Genomic DNA, 17,720 nt, shown 5'->3' on the forward strand with positions numbered 1-17,720 from the left:
TGTGTACACCCTGCAGCCACCTCTGGTCCTGCCCACAAAACCCCTCCGTCACAGCCGGGCCTGCAGACACCTGCCCCCATCCATGCGGGCAGAGCAGGGGACAGCTGCCTGGTGGTAACATAGTCCATCAAGTTCAACCTATATACCTAATCAGTCCCTACTGAGTTGATTAAGAGGAAGGCAAAAAACCCTCATACTAGAGGTAAAAATTCCTTCCCGACTCCAAATATGGCAGTCAGAATAAATCCCTGGATCAACGTTCTATCCCTATAAATCTAGTGTCCATAACCAACAATGTTATTATTCTCCAAAAATGCATCCAGACCCCATTTTGAAATCTTTTACAGAGTTCACCATGACCACCTCCTCAGGCAGAGAATTCCACAGTCTCACTGCTCTTACAGTAAAGAATCTGTGCTGGTGTAGAAACCTTCTTTCCTCTAAACGAAGAGGATGCCCCCTTGTTATAGATACAGTCCTGGGTATAAATAGATCATGGGAAAGATCTCTGTACTGTCCCCTGATATATTTATACATAGTTATTATGTCGCCCCTAAGCCTTCTTTTTCTAAACTAAATTCTCGCATTCCCTGTATTACCCTGGTTGCCCGTCTTTGAACCCTCTCCAGCTCCACTATATATTTCTTGTACACTGGAGCCCAGTACTGTACACAGTATTCTATGTGTGGTCTGACTAGTGATTTGTACAGTGGTAGAATTATTTCCTTGTCGTGGGCATCTATGTCCCCATGCATGCACCCCATGATTTTATTTTCCTTGGCAGCAGCTGCCAGACACTGGTCACTACAGCTAAATTTACTGTTAACTAAGACTCCCAAGTCCTTTTTCATGTCAGTCGTCCCAAGTGTTCTCCCATTTAATACATAATCCCAGCCCGGATTCTTCTTCCCCATGTGCATAACCTTACATTTATCAGTGTTGAACCTCATCTGCCACTTCCCAGCCCAAACCTCCAACCTATCCAGATCCATTTGTAACAGTGCACTGTCCTCTATTGTGTTTACCGCTTTACAGAGTTTAGTATCATCTGCAAAGATTGTTACTTTACTATTCAACCCCTCTACAAGGTAATTTAAGAATAAATAGAACAGGACCCAAGACGGACCCCTGTTGTACCCCACTAGTAACAGTCACCCAATCAGAATAAGTACCATTAATAACCACCCTGTTTCCTATCGCTGAGCCAGTTACTTACCCACATTCTCCCCCAGCCCAATCCTTCTCATTTTATGCACCAATCTTATGTGGCACCATATTAAATGCTTTGGAGAAATCTAGATATACGCCGCCATCCAGAAGACCGATTAGGTTCACACCTTGCTTACTGTGTTATGGATACACTGTTTACATGGACTCAAGTACATCTCCCCATGCTTCTGAGTAAACACACCTATGTTCTGGAGAGACCTGTGATTGGTCTAGGAGTCCTGTACAGGTTGGCACCACATATGGACAGTCTGGCAGTAGTCACCACATGACCCCTCCACTCCCTCACACCACCAGGGAGGTAGTAACCAGAATAAAGTGGTTCCCCACCATTCTTATCACCCAGTCAGTGGCGTCATATATGGTGAGAAAGGTCCATAGGCAGCACCAGGCTGGGGCAGCACCCAGAGAGGGGGAGGGCAGGCCATGGTGCCCCCACATGTGTCACACTGCCCGAGGAATGAATGGCCCGCCAGTGTTTACCTGTCAGCAGCCCCTTCCCCCACACTCACCTGGGACAGACGCCCCGGGCAGGCTGGGGGCAGCCGCCTTGACATCCCCATTCTCCTCCGCGCCATCTTCCCTTCGTGGCGGCGGCGGTGCCTTCTTCCGCTCCTTGTCCCGCTTCTCTCCGGGCTTTCTCGGCTTGTCTGATGGTATGAGGCGGACGGGCGGAGGCGCTGGCTGCGGAGAGCGGGTCGGGCCGGGCGGGGCGAGGCACAGGCTGCCGCTGGCCAGTGAGCTCCATGCAGCCGGGGAAGTGTAGCCCGCTGCAGGTCGGTGACTCCCGCCCCCTCTGCCCTCGCCATTCACACGCTTGGGCTTGGAGGAGCTCTTGTCATCTGTGCGGATTTTCTTGGCGGGATGCAGGTCCCGGCTGCCCGAGGAGGACGAGGTGTGTGGACGAGGCTTCCCCTCCGCGCTGGCCTTCACCACGATCACCTCCCGGGCTTTAGGCAGCGCGTCGTGTTTCTCAGCTGGCGCAGCACGGACACTATTCCACAGCTCCGCCATTTTGGGCTCCTGCGATGCCCAGACTCCGCCGAAGAGCTGCCAGGGAGTAGTGGGCGGGATCAAGTGACACCAACCAATAGGAATGCGCGGACGGGGCGGGACCTGGACAATTACTGCCAATCGATTGACGATGGAGGGGCGTGTCTGAGCGGGTGACGCCAATGTAGAAGTCGGAGAGGCGCATGGGAGCCGAAGCCATTTTGTTAGTATCGCCGCGGAGGGAAGAAGGAAAGGTGGCTGTCGGGGGCGGGGCCTGTCGAGGGGGCGTGTTTTCTTACATCCCAGCGCGCTACAAGCGGGGGCTGCGCTGCGTTATTGCTGTGTACTGACATTTCAGCCTCGCTTTTACCGCTGTTACGTAAGACGCCCGCTATTGGTTATCAGGTGGCACACAACGGATGTTTTTGTTCGTCACAGTTTCCGGTGCGGTTGGATGTTGTCTGCGTGGTGACTGTTGTGAGGAGAGAGCGGGAGCACACGTTTCTGCCTCAGTCTTCTAGTGAGTTCATGTAGTGGAGGAGCTCCCGCCATTCTCTCTGAGCTGCGTCCTGTACAGACGAGGCTGCACTTAGGTTCTTAGTTTTTGTGTTTTTACTGTCCTAGGCAAGTTTAGCACCCCTGACAATTTCCATGATAAATATTTGGGTGTTTTGGATCAGCAATATCAAATATCTGAACTACAACAGTGATATTAAGTAGTGAAATGAGGCTTATTGGAGTAACAGAAAATGTGTAGACAGGTGTGTAAATGTGAACACCAACAAAAATATCAATAGTTGAGCCTCCTTTAGCAGGAAGAACAGCCTCTAGGGCAGTGTTTCCCAACTAGGGTGCCTCCAGCTGTTGCAAAACGACAACTCCCAGTTCTGGGAGTTGTCGTTTTGCAACAGCTGGAGGCTCCCTGGTTGGGAAACACTGCTGTATACGCTTCCTATAGCCTGTAATGAGTGTGTGGATTCTGGGGGAAGGATTTTGGACCAATCCTCCTTCCATCTCCAGTTCAGTGAGGTTTGATTGTACCGAGCATGGACAGCCCGTTTCACACCACCGATTGGCAATGATATTCCGGTATAGGGACTGGGATGGCCATTACAGGACTTGTTCCTTTGCAAAAATGCCAGACTAGATTGGGAGAGGTTTTGGGTCGTTATCTTGTTGAAACATTCAGCCCCGACATAATTTCAACTTTAGGATCGGTTCCTCTGCATTATTGTCAAGTATTTGCGGAGTTTGAGAGGAATTCATAACAAGACTCCCAGTCCCGACACTGGCCAAACAGCATGATGGAACCTCCACCAAATTTTCCTGTGGATAGTTAGTGTTTGTCTTGAGACGCTGTGGTATAACATAACATGCATTGTTATTGAAAAAGTGCAGAGAAGTAATTTTGGTCATAAAAATTTTGCATATGGCCGAGTGCAATTGCTCTTACTCTTAGGCTAGGTGCAGACTACGGCATTTCCGCCTGCAATTCCGCTTTGAAATTGCAGGCAGAAATTCCGCTTGCTAAAATGTATAGTGTAGTGTATTTTGAATTTATGAACGGAAAATCCGTTTGGAAATTTCCACCTGAAGAAAGGCGTTGCTCTTTCTTCAGGCGGGAAATCCGCTTGGAACACATTGCAGTCTATTGGAGACTGCAGTGTCTGCGCGGTCCTAGCGCCAACTCATTCGTTGTGGACTCATGCAGGGAAGTGGGTGTGAAGTTGGCTGAGCTCACTTCATACTCCTGCTGTGCCATACAAAGTGGTATGACCAAAAATGTGTATCACAGTATTTGTGTAACTTATGGCGGTTCCACAGTATATAACTGTATTTCTCTCCCATCCCCCCCCCCCCCAAAAAAAAATCATGTGACTTGCGAGTGCTGTTCTGCTTCTCTCTCTCCCCCCCCCCCCCCCCCCAATTAATTATCAGCACTGCGCTGTCCCCACAAGGGAACTAATCACATGTCACCCGCAAGCGCTACCCTCCTAGTCCTCTTGTTTGTTGCGGACCACCGACGCAGGAACTCTGTACTGTAAGCGGTATCCCTATTCCCGGGATGCAAAAGATAAACAAAATAAACTAACTCACCTCCCGTTCATTAACGCAACTTGATAGGACGCATGAAGTGTTACAAAATTGCTAGACGGATGCGTTGACCCTGGACTTACTGAAGCACAGTGGACCAATACCTGCAGATGACATGGCTCCTAAAATTCTAGTAATTGGGGCGGACTTTTCATGAGCTGTAAGCCATAATCATCAAAATTATGACAAATCCCGGCTTGAGCTATCTCGCTTTGCACGTAACAAGTCTCCTGCCCCGGGTGCCAAATGCTCTAGGTCAGACGGCAATGCACTTCCTTGCGGACTCTCCAGAATAGACATGACTATTGTTTATGCAGACACGGGAATCAGATTTTCACTACCAGGGAAATTCTGCCATGTGAACAGTGCATTAGAAGCCTGTTGAAAGCAATGAGACTCTGCCACTACAGAATGTCTGTGCAGAATGCCACATAAACATTTTGCCGTAAGCCATATTCAAGAAATATTCTTGTTCAGATCTTCTCAGCCAGAATTTTTTATTCCCCCCACCCCCCCACCAATCTCATTTAGAACATGCATCTAACATCCTGGAAGTTGAGAGCTGAGCCTTAAAGGGGTACTAGCGTTCTGACAACTCATCCCTTATCTAAAGGATAGGGGATAAGTTGCCTGATTGCGCGGGGTCCCACCGCTATCAAGGTCTACAGTAAAGTGGCAAAAAGATTAAATACCTTCTTTACATAATGTTTTTTTCAAGAAGGCTTTGACAAAGTTTAATACCTTGAAGGTGCACTTGTTGGCCATTAAATCATAGAAACAGATTAAATATCTCTGCCCTCTAGGATCTTTCCTTGGTTCTGGATTCCTTCAGTCATAATCCCTTTGAGTCAGTAGAAAAGGTATCCATAAAGCATTTGTCCTGGAAGGAGTTATTCCTTGTTGCTATTTTTTTGAACAAGTTGGGATTTAAGCCTTATCTTGCAATGAGCCTTATTTAAAGATATCCCAGAACAGTCTTATTCTCCAGACAAATCCTTCTTTTATACCTAAAACTGCCACAGACAATATCAAACAATATTCCTGCTTCTGCAAGAGGACGATCAGCAAAAACTCCATATTCTGGATGTTAAGAGAGCGGTTCTAGAGCAGTCTTGTCTGTTTAGATCTTCCGACACCTTGTTCTTTCAATTTCTAACAAGGGTAAATAATCTTCTAAACTAAAGCCTCAGTAATAAGATGAATCGAGGAAGTCATCAATGCAGTTTAAAGTAAATGAAAACTGTGACTTTATCATAGATAAAGATAATTTCATACATAAATTGTGCTGCATAGGATCTAATGTAAGTGATTGGGGGAGCACGATCCTTAAAGGTGTACTCCACACGCTATATGCGTGCTGCGGGAGCCGGCCACGTCTATCGTGACGTCATACCATGCCCCCTCAATGCAAGTCTGAGAGGGGGCGAAATGTCATCAGAGGGCCTGGCAGACCCCCGCAGCATGCACACATCATTCAGAACTTAAAGGGGTACTCTGCACCCCTAGACATCTTATCCCCTATCCAAAGGATAGGGGATAAGATGTCAGATCCCCGGGATCTCTGCTTCTGCACCCACCTGTACGGCTTACACCTCACACCGGCAACGCTGGAGGCTTCGGAGCCTGACCACAATGGCAGACCCCGCCCCCTCAATGCAAGTCTATTGGAGGGGGTCCGCCATTGTGGTCTGGCTCCGAAGCCTCCAGTGTTGCCGGTGTGAAGTGGAAGCCGCACAGGTGGGTGCAGAAGCAGAGATCCCGGTGATCTGACATCTTATCCCCTATCCATTGGATAGGGGATAAGATGTCTTGGGGTGTGGAGTACCCCTTTAATGTTCCGAAAGCTGGTCAGTGGCATACACCTTTAAAGAGTACCTGTTGTATACCACTAAAAAAATGTTATGTTACTCAGTACCGGATCATGTACATCTATGTATGTGTCTAGCACCTATTTCTCTACCATACCTTCTTCTATCTGTTGCTCACTTGGTTTGTCATTCTGTGCTTTGGAGGGGGCATGACCTCACTCTGTTTGACTCAGCTTCCTACCTTAGTTTGCTGTGCTGGGTCTCTTTATCCAATAACTGCAGGATGCTCTATCACTCCCTCCTTTCCTTTTCATGCTGCAGTCTGATAGGACAGCACAGGAGTACTTCAGCTTGGACACAAATTGTGCTGCAACCAGACAGGATCATGTTCTGGAGGGTATGGGGACCCTAATGATCTTTATATAGGCCATGACGTCTGTAAGAAGTACATTTCTTATAACCTATATTAGAAAGGTTAATGTTTTACCGAGATGTACAAATTTTTGAATCTGACAGTGCCCATTTAATCTTTGGTCTCATGGCTTGTGTTGTGTAAGTGACACACACAGAATATGCCATAAATGTCTAATAAGGATCCCCTTTAGGACTCACACTTACTTATCCCCAGTATAAGGGGGGCCAAAGCCTTCGCTGCAGCCAACAGTTGTTAGTTTATTTAATTCTAACACATGTTAATGGGAGTTGCATAAACTACATAAAAGAAAAATTCTCTCATAAATTGCTGTACCTACCTGCACAAAAAGGCCTGCAACCAGACCACAGCAAGAAAAGGGTTATCACAAAAGTTGTCCTAGTCTAAGCAGTAAACTGCTGATAATGAGGACTAAATAGAGGGAATTTCATTCAGAAGGCAGCAATGTGTACACAGTAACACCACAAGTTACACACAAATAACAGCTGCCCATAGACTTATGGGTATTTATACATAAGTTTTTTTTTGTTTTGTTTTAGTATGCATCTGGTATCACATCTCAATGCCTGTTCACCTGGTGTATAACCAGCTTGACTGAGGGTCTGAGTTAGCAAACCTGCATCCTGTGTATTTTCAATTTCACCCTATTTTTTGTAGTATGCTATAAAAGAGAGCCTACATTCAAAATAAGTCACAGATATAGTTTGTCGTGCCTTAAAGTGGAGTAAAGATTAATACGTTTTATTGCTCAGATTATAGATGCTGGATTTTTTAACTTCTACTATAGGTCTATTTAAACCTTAATTTTACTTTTCAGACACAGCATGGACATTCTGGAGAAGGAAAAGAAGTCTTAACTTGCATGCACACAATCCCTCTGCATAATACTAAGGCCCATCCTGCTTCCTTTGCTCCATTTCTATTGCAAGGAAATTTTTAACCAAGATAACTAATGTACTTCAAGTGTAAGGCCACTTTTGCATTGCATTCTTAGTAATTGTAAGGTTACATGATGATACTACCATCCATAGCACATATGTTGGCAACTTGTCGAAATGGGATGCTGATGAATACAAGCATGGGCTAGTGTCAGCCAGTAACTTGGTTTGGGTAGTTTCTTTACCGTATACATATTTTGACCTATACTCCATTACGCTGAAGCGGCTTCCGGGTGTAGACAGGAAGCCAGCACATGCGCAGTGGAGTCCTAAAATCAGTGGGGAGGAGAAGGAGATGAGGAGGGAGAACATGAATATTCATAAGCCGGGCGTTGCTGCGGGTCAGGAAGGAGTTACGTCACAGTGCCAGATGAAGGCAGTAATCCCGCCCATGCCAGTTATCAGCTAATTTGCATATCAAGAAGAAAAATTATTAAGACGGGTGAACGGCGTGGCGAATACAGGCATGGTATGCATCAAACTGATCAGCTTCCCCCGCACTACCAGCCAGTACTGTTGGTTAGCTGACAGTTTTCCTTTAATTTGAGGGTATTTACAGCCAAATCAGGTGAACAGTGTAGGAATTACAACAGTTTGCATGTGTGCCTCCCACTTTTTAAGGGACCAAAAGGACAGAATAATAATCATAAATCAAACTTTCACTTTTTAATACTTGGTTGCAAATACTTTGCAGTCAATTACAGCCTGAAGTCTGGAACGCATAAACATCAGATGCTGGGTTTCATCCCTGATGATGCTCTACCAGGCCTCAACTGCAACTGTCTTCAGTTCCTGCTTGTTCTTGGGGCATTTTCCCTTCAGTTTTATCATCGGCAAGTGAAATGCATGCTCAATCGGATTAAGGTCAGGTGATTGACTTGGCCATTGCATAACATTCCACTTATTTCCCTTAAAAAACTCTTTGGTTGCTTTTGCAGTATGCTTTGGGTCATTGTCCATCTGCACTGTGAAGTGCCGTCCAATGAGTTCTAAAGCATTTTGCTGACTATGAGTAGATAATATTGCCTGAAACACTTCAGGATTCATCCTGCTTTTGTCAGCAGTCACATCATCAATAAATACAAGAGAAGCGGTTCCATTGGCAGCCATACATGCCCACGCCATGACACTTCCACCACCATACTTCATTGATGAGGTGGTGTGCTTAGAATCATGAGCAATTCCTTTCCTTCTCCATACTCTTCTCTTCCAATCACTCTGGTACAAGTTGATCTTGGTCTCATCTGTCCATAGGATGTTGTTCCAGAACTGTGAAGGCTTTTTTTTTTTTTTTTAGATGTAGTTTGGCAAACTCTAATCTGGCCTTTTTGTGGCTCACTAGTGGTTTCCTTTTTGTGGTGAACCCTCTGTATTCACTCTGGTGAAGTCTTCTCTTGATTGTTGACTTTGACACACATACACCTACCTCCTGGAGAGTGTTCTTCATCTGGCCAACTGTTGTGAAGGGGTTTTCTTTACCAGAGAAAGAATTCTTCGCTCATCCACCACAGTTTTCCTAGTTCTTCCGAGTCTTTTGATGTTGCTGAGCTCACCGATGCATTCCTTTTTAAAATATTCCAAACAGTTGTTCTGGCCACGCCTAATGTTTTGGTTCTCTCTGATGGGTTTGTTTTTTCAGCCTAATGATGGCTTGCTTCACTGATAGTGACAGCTCTTTGGATCTCATCTTAAGAGTTGACAGCAACAGATTCCAAATGCAAATAGCACACTTGAACTCTGGACCTTTTCTGTGCTCATTGTAATTGGGATAACGAGGGAATATCATGGAACAGCTCAAAAGCCAATTGTCCCATTACTTTTGGTCCCTTAACAAGTGGGAGGCACATATGCAAACTGTTTAATTCCTACATTGTTCACCTGATTTGGATGTAAAAATACCCTCAAATTAAATCATATCTTGTTCGATTAATTTCAAATCCATTGTGGTGGCATAAAGAGGCAAAAATGTTAGAATTGTATCGATGTTCCAATATTTATGGACCGGACTGTTTGAAAATGACCCAAATGTAAATCATAGGTGACTAGGTTCAGGCCACTAAAGTCAATGAGGTCCATGATTTTATATATCAACATCCTTTTTTCACAGGTTGCCAACATATACATGTTCCAGAGAGCACAATTGTAATGTGAAATCTGCCTAAGCAAAAACCAGGACAGACATCTGCAAAGAACTATAATGTAGTATTAATCTTTTGTATTTTAAATCCATGCTTAGTTTCAGCTCAGGAATACTGATGCAAAATACAGCCATATGGAAATAGTATAAGGCTGGGTTCACATGAGAATTCAGAGCTTTGTTCGTACATACTGCTAAAATGATGGGGCTTTAGCAGAGAGAATCTCTGCATGTTTTTTTTTTTTTGCAAAACAGACATTTTACAGGACCCCGATGGACCCCACTCAAAGTGAATGGGACCTGTCAGAGTCTGTCAGTTGTGACACCCTCCGTCCCAGCTCTGTTATCAGCTGTTGTAACAGAACTTCACAACACTGATGTGAACATAGCCTAACAAATTTCCCAAGTCGTCTCCATGACAGAACCAGGAAAAACAGAGTTTAAAACTTCACCCCTTCCTCTCCATTCCCAGTGTTTTTCCTGTCCCGATTAGGGAAGGAACCACAGAGTGCAGGAGAGCTCTCTTCTGCTAGAAAACTTTGGGGGTTAGTCTGCCCCCATAAAGAAATACTAACATTAGCTGCCTCACCCGGGAAACGCTTTTTCTGCTTGTTTCCCTTTGCGGCACCCAGGCTGGCTTATGCATGGGAGATGCGATAGGGGCCGGATCACGGTCCTCAGGTCCTGCCTTCCGGTCCCGCACCGACCAGCGGCATCGCTAAACCGGAGGACTCTATGGTAAGAACGTCACTTAGGGTGAAGTATGAGTCCTCCTGAGCGCACTTCCGGCCTCGTGTATGGCGTCTGACAGCACACCTGGCCAGAAAAGAGGCTAGTATTTCAAAATCCCCATGAATATAGGACGCATGGAAATCACAAAGGGTGCTTACTCCAGAAGAGTAAGCTCTATAAAGATCCACTCAGCTACCATGCTTCATCTTATTACCCACTACAGGATATATTGTAAGTACTCCTGATGCTGGTTCATTATTTGGCTTTTTTACCATGGTGGATTCAAGCCTCTATGACCGTTCCCTTGAAAGTACTCTGTCACAGCCGAAGCAATTTCCACTGCTACAGTCGTTTTTCCACTATGTCTACACCGGTTAAAGCCGCTGAGGTTGATCCCGTGCAGATCAAAGTAACCGTAAGTAATTAGGGCCTATAGGGTTTGTACCCTGGCCTATCTTCAGAACTACTGTGTGATCTTTGCCTCCCTTTATATATTTTGGGGAGAATTTGGTTTCCGTGAAAACAAAATATAAAATAAGGAAATGTGTAGTCTGTAATAAGGAGCCTCCGGTGTCTTCAAAAAAACCACTATGCAAAAAATGTATTGCCAATTTAGTCAGAGGAAACTCCTGATATTGTGAAAGATATTAGATTAAAGATTCAATCTGAAATCAAGGCTTCTAAATCCTCTTCAAGTCAGGTGGTCCCGTCTACATCTCAAAAGATCCAAACAAAATCTAAGATGGTCTTCTCTGACTGATGATAATACATCTCATCAGGACATCGAGGAGGGTGAATGTGTAGACAGCTCTCACGAAGAAGAGGATACGGGTTTTAAAAATGTTTGTCTAATCCTGAGTACATTGAGAAGCTAATTAAAGCCATCCTTAATCTTGAGGAGGTACAAGAGGTTAAAACCATTCAGGATGAATTATTCGGAGGCCTAGGTGACCGTAAATCTCCCTCCTTCCCTGTTCATTCTAACATTCATAAGATCATTAATGACAATGGGCTAGGCCAGATAAGGGGTCCTTCATTCCTAAGGGCATTAAGAGACGTTATCCCTTTGCTGAGGCTGACTCATCTAACTGGGTCACTATTCCAAAAGTCGACGCTCTCATAGCCAAGGTGGCCAAAAATACCTCCTTACCATTTGAAGATTCCTCTCAGTTAAAGGATCCAATGGACCGAAAAAGTATCTTAAAAAAGTCTTGGGAGGCAGCAGCTACGTTGCTTAGACATAATGTAGCTTCCACTTGTGTAGCTAGAATGTTAGGCGTGTGGATTGACCAACTTCAGTTACACTTACATGGCCATACCCCTAAAGAGGATATAATTGCAAGTCTCCCTATTCTTAAAATGGCTACCAACCTTCGCCCCCATTTGGGAATCAATGGTTCCCAACCCTTGGATTGTCAGCATTATCCAAGAGGGTTACTGGGTAGAGTTCTCCCTTGCCCCTTCCCCAAGATTTGTGGTAACCAAATCCCCAGGTTCTCTAGCCTTAATCCTTCAGGGGGCCCAGAATCTATTGAGTTTAGGGGCAGTCATAGAGGTCCCACAAAAAACAGAGGGGTTCAGGTCATTATTCCCATCTGTTTCTAACCAAGAAGCCAAGTGGGAAATTCAGTACCATCAATCTAAATCCCTTAAACAGACTAGTTACATACAGGACTTTCAGAATGGAGACAGTGAGGTCAGCCATTCATATCATAAAAAACAGTGCAGTCATAGCCACAATAGATCTCAGGGACATGTATTACCACCTCCCTATTCACAGACTCACAACCTTTTCTAAGATTTGCCATCCAGTGGGACAGAAGAGTCCACCATTTCCAATTTGTTTGTCTGCCCTTCAGGCTCTCCTCAGGACCCTCGTATTTTCACAAAAGTGATAGCGGAGGTGGTGGCAGTTCTCAGAAAGCTGAAAACTCTTGTAATACCTCATTTGGACAATTGTGGCAGACTCTATTCTTTATCTAAAACATAAAAAAAGAACGGCTCAGGTCCATCAGAATCTCGGTTGGATCTTGAACCTAGACAAATCTGACTTACTACCAAGTTGCAGGAAAGTCTTTTTAGGAATCCTCTTGGATTAAGTAGCCCAACAGTCCTTCCTTCCCAGAGAAAAGATCCAAAATATACAGGATCAGATTAGTCTAATTCTTACTCTCAAATGTTGTATTCTAAGATTTGCCGGTCGGTCCTAGGATTGTTAACATGTTCCATCCAGGCTGTGGCTTGGACTCTGTTCCACTCCAGACCCCTCAAAAAATGGATTGTAATGGTATGGGACAAAAAGCAAAGCTCCTTAGACAAAAGATTTCCTCTTCCATCACAGTTAAAGACCCAGCTAAGACGTTGGCTTTCCCTCCAAAATCTTGTAAGGGGTGTACACTGGCATCAAACAAACCCCAGGATCATTACCACGGATACCAGTGCTTGGGGAGCCCACTCAGAAAAGCTTTCGGTACAAGGGAAATGGTGTCCCTCTCTTGCAAACAGGTCAGGAAACTTTAAAGAGAGTTGTTAGCCATCTGGGACTTGAGAACGTGTCTGTCTTTGCAATAAATTTCATCTACTCAGACAACACAACTGCAGTGGTGTTCATTTGTCATCAGGGGGGGCCTCGCCACTCAGCCCTTCAGTCAGTCTTATGTCAAATATTCTGTTGGGCAGAACAGAATATACTTTCAATCTTAGCCGTACATCTCAGGGGCATATGGAACATCAGAAGACGACTTTCGAAGCCGGCACGTTATAGATCCAGGGGAATGGGTGCTAGCAGGCTGGGCATTTTCATCAATAGTCAGCGCCTGGGGCCTTCCCCAGATAGATTTGTTCACCTCCAGGAAGAATCACAAAGTGAGAAGTTTCTTCTCCCTGAATCCCAGAGACTCTCCAGTGGCAGTGGATGCTCTAGTTCAAGAATGGTCTTTCAGCCTGGGATATGCCTTCCCTCCAATAGTCCTAATCCCCTGAGTACTACACAAGCTGATGATTCACTCTTGTACGTTAATCCTCATCACCCCTTTTGGCCCAAAAGTAGTTGGTTTCCTCTTCTAAAATCTATGAGTGTGGAAGATCCAATACGATTTCCTCCTTGTCCAGATCTACTAACCCAGGGTCCAGTCCACAGAGTCAGGTTGATACGCTCAGTTTAGCAGCCTGGAAACTGAGAAGCTCCTGCTAGAGAAGAAGAGTTTCTCTGAAAGAGTAATTAACACCCTGCTAGCCAGTCGCGAGTCTTCCACCTGTAAGATCTATTCTAAGGTTTGGAAAATCTCTATCAAATTACTTACCTTAAAAACTGTATGTTTGGTAGCAATAACATCTGCACGTAGAGTCAGTGAGATTCAGGCTCTCTCTACTTTACAGCCTTTTTTTATGGTCAGGGATGATCATCATTTCATAGATCCCAGGATATTGTTATTCCTTCCTTCTGCTCAGCTCCTAAGAATGATCAAGAAAGATCGTTCAACTGTTTAGATGTAAGGAGAGCAGTGTTACAATATGTTGAATCCTCCCATCCCTGGAGGAAAGACCAAAACCCTTTTCCCCAATTTGCAGGTCCTAACAAAAGGGAAAAAGGCTTCCAAGAGTTCTATTGGCCATCTCAGACGCCTATTTGGGAAAGGGAAAAAAATCCCCCTCTTGAATTAAAGGCTCATTCTACCCGTGCAGTCTCTTCCTTATGGACAGAGAGAGCATCTGCTTCTGTGGAGCAGATTTGTCATGTAGCCACTTGGAAAAATGTACATAAGTTTTTCCAAGCATTATAGATTAGATGTTCTTTCTAATCAGGATATGGCGTTCGGACGCAAGGTCTTGAGTGCTGTGGTCCCACCCTGAATACTATTCTTTGGTATTATCTCCGGGTGCTGTCATGGAGACAACTTGGGAAATGGTGAATTATACTCACCGATAATTGTATTTCCTGGAAGTCTCCATGACAGCACCCATAATACCCACCTTTTGGTTTTTCGTTCTGGTATGGTCATTCGGTGATCACTTTTCCTTTCTACTCTGTGTTCTTTATAATACACTGGGAATGGAGAGGAAGGGGTTTCAAATACAATTATCGGTATCTCCATATTTATTTTGAAATATATGCCCAAAATGCTAAGTGAATTGCATCTTATACTTTCTATCCCCATTCATTTTTTGGAAGATGCTGACCAAGGCACTATTGAAGCTTTCCACATCAAATATGCATTATGTTCTATTGCTGCCCACACTGGGTGCATACTTTACTTACAGAACTTGAAAAGTTAAGGACAATTTTAGCTAAAATCATGGCGATAAGTCTGTATGTCAGTGCCTGTGTCAATGATATTGAATGCTATAAATGTTCATAACCATAATTCTGTTTTTGCTTCATGACCTACAGTCAAATAAATACAAGACAAAATAAGCTGACAATGAAACAATGTATATTATAAAAATAACCTTTAGCTTACAATTTACAAACTGTATTACAATCTTATTGGTTAACCTGCAATGCTGGTCTTTTTATCCAGCTAGAATGATTTAAAAAAAAAAAAAAAAACAACTAAAAACATCAGGGCCAATAATTTACATTCTGTATAAAGAACAAGTTAATATCATGCTGAGATTTCTTACATCTTCTGTTAATATTTTATGACTGCAATTTTGTCAAATATATATACCTGCTTGCCCTGTACAAATAGAAAAATGCATACAATTTAATCAAAAGTTAGCAAAAAAGTAGTCTGTAAACTATCATAAAAGTTTTACTATATTAACAGATCTACAAGCAGCGTGTAACAGGGTTAAAAGACATTAAGGCAGTACTGTAATACATTAAGTTACCAAATCATATGTAATACTTTTTTGTTTTAAACCAAAGTGTTATATAAGGCAGGTATATGGTCCCAGCAAAGAAACACTTAGCACTGACACTGGAATCAACAATCTTAAATATGTAAGATATTATATAGATATGGAATTGTACAGTAGAATGTACCATTGTGCAGGTAAACCTACATAGAGTAAATGTGATGATCATGGAATACTGTCCTAGTAGTAGCACTTTTTATGGTACGATCTTGTAACTTATGAGTAGCATTTCATCTCCTCCATCTGCAGGCTCAATCAATGTCCATTGAAAAGGCAATCATTTCTTCCTCTTCAGAGATTTGGTAGCCATCATGTGCACTGTGATGGTGAGGTTCCTGATTTTTCACTAAAACCTGAAAAGAAAGAATGTTATTCTCAAAGCTTATTCTCCAACTGTGCTTCATCCTGAGTGCCATTGATGGGAGAACTGGTTTTGACCTATTGCTGTATGGACGTATCAAAAATTACTTACATGCAAATGAAAGTCCTTAAAGAAGCTCCTGCTGATTTAATAACATTATCTAACTACCTAAATAATACTGTATGTAATTGTTTTGTTATTTGTTTCCATCTCAAAATTCCTGGAATTTTTTACTTCAGTAGGGTTGTGATCATATGGTGGCCTCCCTGGAAATAACATGCATTTCCAGGCTTTCAATTAGGCTACTAGAACCTCCTGTATGATGAAACTGCATACATTTCTTCATGGGGGGAGGGAAGACATGTCTGTTTCAGTTACTGATAATAGAGCACTTGTCACAGTGTTATATGCAAAAGATCGATCTTGGGCGCAGCTACAGTAGAAGACAGGTGACTATATCCGTAGGTTTACTTTATAAGGTTTATTCAATGGCACGACAGCAAAGCATTTCGTGCCCGCAAAGGGCACTTCCTCAGGCAGTGTGCAGATGCACATTGCCTGACAAAGTGCCTTTTGCGGGCAAGAAACGCGTTGCTGTTGTGCCATTGAATAAACCTTATATAAAGTAAACCTACGGATATAGTCACCTGTCTCCTACTGTAGCTGCGCCTGAAACGTTTGCTGTTAATACTAGCCGGTGAGTGAGGACCTGACCGGAAGGATCTAGGCTGCATACAGATTTCAATTGTCTACATGAGATATGGTGTTGTGCCCTGAGTGCAACATCTTCTGGTAAGTGTAAATCTTTACATTTTGCCAACAACTCTTTAACCCCTTAAGGACCCAGCCATTTTACACCTTAGGACCAGAGCGTTTTTTGCACATCTGACCACTATCACTTTAAACATTAATAACTCTGGAATGCTTTTACATATCATTCTGATTCAGAGATTGTTTTTTTGTGACATTCTACTTTAACATAGTGGTAAATTTTTGTGGTAAACTGCATCCTTTCTTGGTGAAAAGTTCCAAAATTTGATGAAAAAATAGAAAATTTAGCATTTTTCTAACTTTGAAGCTCTCTGCTTGTAAGGAAAATGGATATTCCAAATAAATTTTATTTTTATTCACAAACACAATATGTCTACTTTATGTTTGCATCATAAAATTGACATGTTTTTACTTTTGGAGACACCAGAGGGCTTAAAAGTTCAGCAGCAATTTTCAAATTTTTCACAAAATTTTCAAACTCACTATTTTTCAGGGACCAGTTCAGTTTTGAAGTGGATTTGAAGGGACTTCATATTAGAAATACCCCACAAATGACCCATTATAAAAACTGCACCCCCCAAAGTATTCAAAATGATATTCAGTAAGTGTATTAACCCTTTAGGTGTTTCATAGGAATAGCAGCAAAGTGGAGGAGAAAATTCAAAATCTTCATTTTTTACACTCGCATGTTCTAGTAGATCCAATTTTTGCAAGGGGTAAAAAGGAGAAAATTTTTACTGGTATTTCAAACCCAATTTCTCTCGAGTAAGCACATACCTCATATGTCTATGTTAATTGTTCGGCAGATGCAGTAGAGGGCTCAGAAGGGAAGGAGCGACAAATGGTTTTTGGGGGGCATGTCACCTTTAGGAAGCCCCTATGGTGCCAGAACAGCAAAAAAAAAAAACACATGGCATACTATTTTGGAAACTAGACCCCCCTCGGGGAACGTAACAAGGGGTAAAGTGAACCTTAATACCCCACAGGTGTTTCACGACTTTTGCATATGTAAAAAAAAATTTTTTACCTAAAATACTTGGTTTCCCTAAAATGTTACATTTTTAAAAAGGCTAATAGCAGAAAATACCCACCAAAATTTGTAACACAATTTCTCCCGAGAACGGCGATACCCCATATGTGATCCTAAACTGTTGCCTTGAAATAAGACAGGGCTCCAAAGTGAGAGCGCCATGCGCATTTGAGGCCTAAATTAGGGACTTGCATAGGGGTGGACATAGGGGTATTCTACGCCAGTGATTCCCAAACAGGGTGCCTCCAGCTGTTGTAAAACTCCCATCATGCCTGGACAGTCAGTGGCTGTCAATACTGGGAGTAGTTGTTTTGCAACAGCTGGAGGCTCCGTTTT

General features: G+C 43.3%; 2 protein-coding genes and 1 long non-coding RNA gene across 5 annotated transcripts in view; 1 reads left to right on the top strand and 2 right to left on the bottom strand.

Annotated features, from left to right (window-relative positions):
- Positions 1-2,249, bottom strand: part of RSBN1L (round spermatid basic protein 1 like) — a 95,627-nt gene extending 93,378 nt beyond the window's left edge. The window contains exon 1 of the mRNA XM_056573479.1: positions 1,740-2,249. Coding sequence (XP_056429454.1) covers positions 1,740-2,241 — 502 coding nt within the window. The 5' untranslated portion in view covers positions 2,242-2,249. The remainder of the gene's footprint in view (positions 1-1,739) is intronic.
- A 219-nt stretch (positions 2,250-2,468) lies between these two features.
- LOC130368959 (uncharacterized) lies at positions 2,469-16,032 on the top strand. Of its 2 annotated transcripts, none has more exons than XR_008892618.1 (3): positions 2,469-2,599; positions 7,373-7,520; positions 15,472-16,032. It is a non-coding gene; the product is annotated as an uncharacterized LOC130368959 (long non-coding RNA). The 2 variants fall into 2 exon arrangements; XR_008892617.1 differs by having other exon boundaries at positions 2,599-2,981.
- The window catches only part of PTPN12 (protein tyrosine phosphatase non-receptor type 12), a 77,577-nt gene continuing 73,531 nt past the window's right edge, over positions 13,675-17,720 (bottom strand). Inside the window, exons 15-16 of one of the 2 annotated variants that reach the window (XR_008892616.1) lie at positions 15,370-15,575; positions 13,675-15,041 (exon numbers count right to left, since the gene is read on the bottom strand). Coding sequence is in view for 1 of the 2 variants with exons in the window: in XM_056573480.1 (XP_056429455.1) it covers positions 15,532-15,575 (44 nt within the window). In the remaining variant the exon portion in view is untranslated. Of the gene's footprint in view, positions 15,042-15,282; positions 15,576-17,720 lie in introns of those variants that run through there. The other variant, XM_056573480.1, reaches the window with a different exon arrangement.

This window comes from Hyla sarda, chromosome 4 (genome assembly GCF_029499605.1).
Source record: "Hyla sarda isolate aHylSar1 chromosome 4, aHylSar1.hap1, whole genome shotgun sequence".
Taxonomy (NCBI): domain Eukaryota; kingdom Metazoa; phylum Chordata; class Amphibia; order Anura; family Hylidae; genus Hyla; species Hyla sarda.